Below are 8,538 nucleotides of genomic sequence, written 5' to 3'. Positions count from 1 at the left end.
TACAACAAAACATGCTAACCTCTCACCATTACCAATAACAGAGGCTACAACAAAACAGCTAACCTCTCACCATTACCAATAACAGAGGCTACAACAAAACATGCTAACCTCTCACCATTACCAATAACAGAGGCTACAACAAAACATGCTAACCTCTCACCATTACCAATAACAGAGGATACAACAAAACATGCTTACCTCTCACCATTACCAATAACAGAGGCTACAACAAAACATGCTAACCTCTCACCATTACCAATAACAGAGGCTACAACAAAACATGCTAACCTCTCACCATTACCAATAACAGAGGCTACAACAAAACATGCTAACCTCTCACCATTACCAATAACAGAGGCTACAACAAAACATGCTAACCTCTCACCATTACCAATAACAGAGGCTACAACAAAACATGCTAACCTCTCACATTACCAATAACAGAGGCTACAACAAAACATGCTAACCTCTCACCATTACCAATAACAGAGACTACAACAAAACATGCTAACCTCTCACCATTACCAATAACAGAGACTACAACAAAACACTTGTTTACCAACTACAGGAATACTGACCTCAGAGTCTCCAGTTTACAGTGGGGATTCCCCAGTCCAGCAGAGAGCAGCTTCACTCCTGAATCCTTCAGGTCATTGTTACTCAGGTCCAGCTCTCTCAGGTGTGAGGGGTTTGACTTCAGAGCTGAGACCAGAGAAGCACAGCCTTTCTTTGTGACTCCACAGCATGACAGCCTGCAACGAGATCATCATGACTTCACAAACACACTGTTAATTTAACACCAGTAGTGTAGAAGGACAACGGTAGATGCATTTGGTTCATATTCCCAAACAACATATAGATTCATCTTCCATCAATGCATTTATTCAATATGTTTTTCAATATACATATTATAATACATCTTTTTCACTAAACATAATATTTCTTCCTGATGAATACTTCTTATATGTCATTTTATTTACTCACAGAGCAGCTCTGGAGGCTTTGACCACTGGCAGCAGCCTCAGAAGACCTTCCTCTGATCTGGAGTATTTCTTCAGGTCAAACACATCCAGCTCCTTTTCTGAAGTCAGCAACACAAAGACCAGAGCTGACCACTCTGCAGGTGACAGGTTGGGTTTTGAGAGACTTCCTGAGCTCAGGTAGCTTTGGATCTCCTCCACTAGAGAATGGTCATTCAGTTCATTCAGACAGTGGAACAGATTGATGCACCTCTCTGGAGAGGGATTCTCCCTGATCTTCTCCTTGATGTACTTGACTGTTTTTTCATGGGTCTTTGAGCTGCTTCTTGTCTTTGTCAGTAGATCTCGTAAGTGCTTCTGATTGGACTCCAGTGAGAGTCCCAGAAGGAAGCGGAGGAAAAGGTCCAGGTTTCCCATCTCACTGTGTAAGGCTTTATCCACAGCACTCTTGTAGAAAGAAACTTCAGACTTGTCTCTGAACAGCGCAGAAAGGTTCCTGGACGTTGATTGCGGTTCGGCCATTAGATTCTCATTGTTGTTGATGAATGAGAGGAACACATATACAGCAGCCAGAAACTCCTGAATGCTCAGATGAACAAAGCAGTACACCTTGTCTTGGTACAGAACACATTCCTCTTTAAAGAGCTGTGTGCACAATCCTGAGTACACCGAGGCTTCATTGACATCAATGCCAGCCTCTTTCAGGTCTTCTTCATAGAAAATCAGATTGCCATTCACAAGCTGTTGAAAAGCCAGTTTTCCCAGTGACAGAATGCTCTCTTTATTCCAGTGTGGACCTGTCTCTTCTTCCCCAAGATACTTTTCATCCTTCTGTTTGGTATAAAACTCCACAAGGTGTGTGTACATCTCAGTCAGAGTCTTGGGCATCTCTTCTCTCTTATGTTTCAGCATGTGTTCGAGGACTGTTGCAGAAATCCAACAGAAGACTGGAATGTGGCACATGATGTGGAGGCTCCTTGATGTCTTTATGTGTGAGATGATTCTGCTGGCCAGGTCCTCATCACTGAATCTCTTTCTGAAGTACTCCTCCTTCTGTGGGTCATTGAACCCTCGTACCTCTGTTATCTGGTCAACACACCCTGAAGGGATCTTATTGGCTGCTGCAGGTCGGGTAGTTATCCAGATGAGAGCAGAGGGAAGCAGATTTCCCTTGATGAGATTTGTCAGCAGAACATCCACTGAGGTTGACTCTGTGACGTCACAACAGATCTTGTTCTTCTGGAAGTCTAGGGGCAGTCGGCACTCATCCAGACCATCAAAGATGAACACAACTTTGTACTTGTCGTAATTGGAGATTCTTGATTGTTTGATTTCCATTGAGAAGTGATTGAGAAGTTCAATCAAAGTGTGTTTGTCCCCTTTCATCAAATTCAGCTCCCGAAAAGGGAATGAAAACACAAATTGAACATCCTGATTGGCTTTTCCTTCAGCCCAGTCCAGAATGAACTTCTGCACAGAGACTGTTTTTCCAATGCCAGCGACTCCCTTTGTCAGCACAGTTCTGATAAGTTTGTCTTGTCCAGTTAAGGGTTTGAAGATGTCGTTACATTTGACTGCAGTCTCTGGTCTTGCTTGTTTCCTGGTTGTTGTCTCAATCTGTCTCAGCTCATGTTCATTATTGACCTCTCCTGTTCCTCCCTCTGTGATGTAGAGCTCTGTGTAGATCTTATTGAGAAGTGTTGGGTTTCCTTGTTTAGCGATCCCCTCAAATACACATTGAAACTTCTTCTTTAGATTAGATTTGAGTTCACGTTGGCAAATCACAGCAAGCTCATCTGAATGAAGAAATAGCACAGAGGATATTAATATTATGTCTGTTTTAATGCCTACAGTATTGTAGGACTGTTATAACATTTTAAATTATAATCATTTATTCTCTTAACTGACTGTATAAATGTGTAAATGTTTTCATAATGCATTACAGACTGGTGTGACTGATTATATTATTATTGGTATTATTGATTGTATAATTAATGTTGTCTCACTCTCTGTCTCTCTAAATTAATCAACACAACACATCCCTGCTGCTACTTGATGAGGCCACTAGGTGTTGTGTTAAGGCTGCTACAATATCATTGAGTTACACAGCTACTTTAGCTGTACTTTAGCCACAGCTTTTAAATGTTATAAAACAGCATTCAACATGAGGCAGACAGATCTTACATTTCTCCAGTGTGTCAGCAAGCTCCTTCTGGTTCATTTTCCTCAGGACGTGCAGTGTGATCTTCAGAGCCCCCTCTCTGGCACTGCTCTCCTGCTTCTCATCTTCAGCATCCACCACTTCCTCATCCTGCTTCTGACTCTCAAAGCCTTCTGGGAGTTCTGGACTAAGAATCCCCTTGAATATCTTCAGCTCGTTCTTCACAAATGTCATCATTTTCTCTTCAAGCAGCTAAAATAAATCAAGTAAATAAGTTAAGCAAGAGAATAAATGCTTTCTCATTAACACATTAATGAATAATTGACAGATCAACTTTACTTGAGGTCAACAAAAAACAAATGTACATAACAGGACCACATACACTGAATATGGAGGCCAGGTCTGTTTGATGACTCTGGGAAGACTGACCACTGAGAATCTCTGACTCTGATCTCTCCTGTTGGTTTCTGTGGACGAAACATGAGATTACATCTCCTCATCCAGGGAGTACACACACACACACACACACACACACACACACACACACACACACACACACACACACACACACACACACACACACACACACACACACACACACACACACACACACACACAGGGAGGGAACGTTGTGTTTGTTTAATATTGTTTTAGGACTATGAAAATGGACTAAAGGATTAGCCTATGAATTATGAAAACAACAAAAATAAATGGGAAAATCAGAGAGGAGAAATGACTAGAGACAGTGTTGTTTAACTCACTGACCATGACCCATGAGTTCTTCTTACCTTTGTTCAGTAGAAAAGTCTCCCTCTCTAAAGGATAGAGGTTGATACATGGACTTGTTACTCTTCATGGACACACAGCTGGGTACAGTCCTCTATGGACCAGTTTATGCCAAAGTCTATGTCTGGCAAATTGATGTTGCATTGGCTAAAATGATTGCCACCGATTTCCAGCCATTTTCGATCATGGAGGACAGAAGTTTTAGAAATTATAGCAATAGTCTAAATCCAATGTACACAATTCCAAGCAGGAAAACCCTTTCAAAATCACTTATTCCACAACTGTACAAGAGCACACAGGCTTCATTGCGGGAAAGAGTCCAAAAAGCTACTGCAGTTAGCCTTACCACTGACTGCTGGACATCAACTTCATACGTCGGTTACATGTTACTTCATTGAAGATTTTTCGATGTCTAGCTGTCTTCTGGACTGCTTTGAGTTCAGCGACAGACACACCTCAGAGAACTGTTGAGAGTGGCCAGAGAATGGCAAGTAGATGGTAAAGTGGTCTGTTGTGTTAGCAACAATGCAGCCAACTTAACTAAAGCCATGACATTTTAAAATGGACCCATGTCTTGCCCACACAATCAACCTGATTGTAAGAGATGCTCTGAAGGTGATGAAGCCCACTGTGGACAAAGTGAAATCAGCTGTGGAATACTTTCACAGGAGCACAGTAGATGCTGAAAAACTAAAGTCTACACAACGCCAGACGGGGATGCCTGAGCTGAGGCCTAAACAAGACTGCACTACAAGGTGGACTTCAACATTGTATATGTTGAAGCGGTTTCTTGAGTCAAAGGATGCCATCATCTCTACCCTGGCCATTGTCAATGCACCTGTTGATGCTCTGACCCAGAGGCATGGGAGGTGGTGGAGGAGGTGTGCAATGTCCTGGAACCCTTTGAGCAGTTCACTGTGGAGATCAGTGGAGAGAGGTACAGGAAGCAGTTATTACTGCATCATTATTTAATCCAGTATTATATATGTATATGAGCAGTAGATGAGAATGTAGTATCAGTAGACAAAACATGAAGCTGAACTAATAAGTTACTGCTCTCTCTTTTCAGCTATGTGACAGCCTCAAAAATGATACTTCTGTGTAAGGGTCTGCAGCGAATCACAGCCAGACGCCAGAGAGAAGCAAATTTAATGTGACAGAGTTGATGGACACCCTATGTTCATCAATGGACAGAAAGTTCCACAGAATGGAATATAATCACGTGCTATCAGAAACGCTGCACTTGACCCCAGGTTTAAGAAGTTAGCCTTCAGTGATGCCAGAGAGATTGATGAGGCTCTTCAAAGAATAACCTCCGCAGCAGGGAGGGACAGCCCCAGCAGTCAGCTGGCTCAGGCACCAGGGCAACAGGAAGAAAAGGGATCAGATGGAGCAGAAACACCAGCAGTAGTGTCACAAACGTCTGCTGTTTGGATGCTGTTTGACGAGAGAGCAACTGGGGATGCAGCACGAAGGAATCCCTCAGCAGATGCCATAATGGAGGTCCGATCCTATTTGGAGGAGACCCTCCGTTTGGGAGCCAAAAGAGCCGGAATGCCCGTCACTAATTCCCCAAGAGCACCTCAGCCCACTCTGTGCGTAACCAGACAATATGCTTGTCTCCACACCGTACGTAGCATTTTGTAGCATTAGCATTTTGTCTTCATTTTGGCAGATTAACTCATGCTTATTTCTGAAGATAAACTCAGGTTTTCACCCAGCAGCTAAGGAGTTGGAGATGTGGCAGGAGTTGGACCTGTGGCTGAAAGGTGGCTGGTTCAAATCCCGGGCTGTGCGCTGGAAAATACAGGCAGACTTGATCTGACCACTGGAGGGCTGCTGGGTTCACATCCTCAAAACATTAACCTTTCGTTGATCAGAACTCTAGAGGTTCTTCTTCACTGAACCCAAAAATATATATCACTTTTAGTGATTCCATATATTAAGGAAGTGATAGAAGCCTTTTTGGTTCTATAAGGAACCTTCTTTTCTGAGTGTAAAATTAACACATTTTTCTTTTGATTATTTAATTATCTACATCATGTTATTTCAAGATATCCCTTTGGGAGCGCAACATCACGTTGTTAAAAAATAATCCTAAATTGGGCGTGGCTATAAATTAGGCAAATTGAAGGCATCTCGGGCGTAATATGTGTTCGATGAAAATGAACATTGTATGCAATGTTGTAGGCAACATTATTGGCAAGGGACTTGATGCCTACTATGCTAAAGCTATTTAGAGTTGTTAAACGGGTGTGAAGAGTGTGTTGATATAACGGTAATATTGTCAAAATTCTTATTGTAACAACGATCATAATTGGTTAAAAAACTATGCATTCCATTATATTAGGCAATAATTAAGAGTAGACAAAGTGGTCGAGTCATGTGAAAATTCTATCAAATGTCTTACATTGCAACGAGTACAGTCAGGGTGCCGTGGAGCCCCTGCAGTACCTCCACAGACCCCGGATTGAGAACCCCTGATTTAGCAGATGCTCTTATCCAGAGAGATTTACAATAAGTGCGTTCATCTTAATATATATTTGGGAATAAACGTAAAAAATTCTTCATAAAAGGATATGAACTATGACCTGTCCACCAGACATGATATCGTGTAGTGCTTCTGATCCAGTTTCTACTGGTCTGACTGAGGATATGAACTCTGACCTGTCTACCAAACATGATACCTTGTAGTGCTTCTGATCCAGTTTCTACTGGCCTGACTAAGGATAGGAACTCTGACCTGTCGACCAAACATGATACCTTGTAGTGCTGCTGATCCAGTTTCTACTGGTCTGACTGAGGATATGAACTCTGACCTGTTCACCAGATGTGATACCTTGTAGTGCTGCTGATCCAGTTTCTACTGGTCTGACTGAGGATATGAACTCTGACCTGATCACCAGACGTGATACCTTGTCCCGAAACTGTAGTTTCAACCCCCTCCCTCCCTCCCTCACTCCCTCCCTCCCTCCCTCCCAATCCATCCCTCTTTCTCCCTCCCTCAACCTCTGAATGCTCAACTATGAAAAGCATCCTGACATTTACTCCTGAGGTGCTGACCTGTTGCAACCTCTATAACCACTGTGAATATTATTTCACCCTGCTGGTCATCTAGGAACATTTGAACATCTTGAAGAACGATCTGGCCTTAATGGCCATAATCTCCACCCGGAACAGCCAGAAGAGGACTGGCCACCTCTCAGAGCCTGGTTCCTCTCTACCCAGTACAGCCAGAAGAGGACTGGCCACCCCTCATAGCCTGGTTCCTCTCTACCCAGTACAGCCAGAAGAGGACTGGCCACCCCTCATAGCCTGGTTCCTCTCTACCCAGCACAGCCAGAAGAGGACTGGCCACTCCTCATAACCTGGTTCCTCTCTACCCAGTACAGCCAGAAGAGGACTGGCCACCTCTCAGAGCCTGGTTCCTCTCTACCCAGCACAGCCAGAAGAGGACTGGCCACTCCTCATAACCTGGTTCCTCTCTACCCAGTACAGCCAGAAGAGGACTGGCCACCTCTCAGAGCCTGGTTCCTCTCTACCCAGCACAGCCAGAAGAGGACTGGCCACTCCTCATAGCCTGGTTCCTCTCTACCCAGCACAGCCAGAAGAGGACTGGCCACCCCTCAGAGCCTGGTTCCTCTCCACCCAGCACAGCCAGAAGAGGACTGGCCACCCCTCAGAGCCTGGTTCCTCTCCACCCAGCACAGCCAGAAGAGGACTGGCCACCCCTCATAGCCTGGTTCCTCTCTACCCAGCACAGCCAGAAGAGGACTGGCCACTCCTCATAGCCTGGTTCCTCTCTACCCAGCACAGCCAGAAGAGGACTGGCCACCCCTCAGAGCCTGGTTCCTCTCTACCCAGTACAGCCAGTAGAGGACTGGTCACCCCTCAGAGCCTGGTTCCTCTCTACCCAGCACAGCCAGAAGAGGACTGGCCACCCCTCAGAGCCTGGTTCCTCTCTACCCAGCACAGCCAGAAGAGGACTGGCCACTCCTCAGAGCCGGGTTCCTCTCTACCCAGCACAGCCAGAAGAGGACTGGCCCACCCCTCATAGCCTGGTTCCTCTCTAGGTTTCTTCCTAGGTTTTGGCCTTTCTAGGGAGTTTTTCCTAGCCACCGTGCTTCAACATCCGAACATGATCTGTTCAGCACGAGACGACTGTTAGACACCATGACGTGTTTCTGCCAATGAGCTTCAAATCAAATCAAATTGTATTTGATAAAAAATTAATTAATAATAATAACAATAAAATAACAATAACGAGACTATAAGGAGTACCAGTACTGAGTCAATGTGCAGGGGTACCAGGTAGTTGAGGTAATAATGAGGCTATAAGGAGTACCAGTACTGAGTCAATGTGCAGGGGTACCAGGTAGTTGAGGTAATAAGGAGACTATAAGGAGTACCAGTACTGAGTCAATGTGCAGGGGTACCAGGTAGTTGAGGTAATAATGAGGCTATAAGGAGTACCAGTACTGAGTCAATGTCCAGGGGTACCAGGTAGTTGAGGTAATAATGAGACTATAAGGAGTACCAGTACTGAGTCAATGTGCAGGGGTACCAGGTAGTTGAGGTAATAATGAGACTATAAGGAGTACCAGTACTGAG

General features: G+C 44.2%; 1 protein-coding gene across 1 annotated transcript in view; it reads right to left on the bottom strand.

Annotated features, from left to right (window-relative positions):
• Positions 1-562: 562 nt before the first annotated feature.
• The window catches only part of LOC145876328 (NLR family CARD domain-containing protein 3-like), a 9,266-nt gene continuing 1,290 nt past the window's right edge, over positions 563-8,538 (bottom strand). Inside the window, exons 2-3 of the mRNA XM_082972120.1 lie at positions 985-2,776; positions 563-752 (exon numbers count right to left, since the gene is read on the bottom strand). Of these exons, the coding sequence (XP_082828246.1) occupies positions 563-752; positions 985-2,776 (1,982 nt within the window). The remainder of the gene's footprint in view (positions 753-984; positions 2,777-8,538) is intronic.

The sequence above is a fragment of the Salmo salar genome, unplaced genomic scaffold (assembly GCF_965601325.2).
Source record: "Salmo salar unplaced genomic scaffold, fSalSal1 ptg000578l, whole genome shotgun sequence".
Classification (NCBI taxonomy): Eukaryota; Metazoa; Chordata; class Actinopteri; order Salmoniformes; family Salmonidae; genus Salmo; species Salmo salar.
The sequence above is the reverse complement of the archived record's forward strand: the minus strand, read 5'-3'. Positions and strand labels throughout refer to the sequence as shown.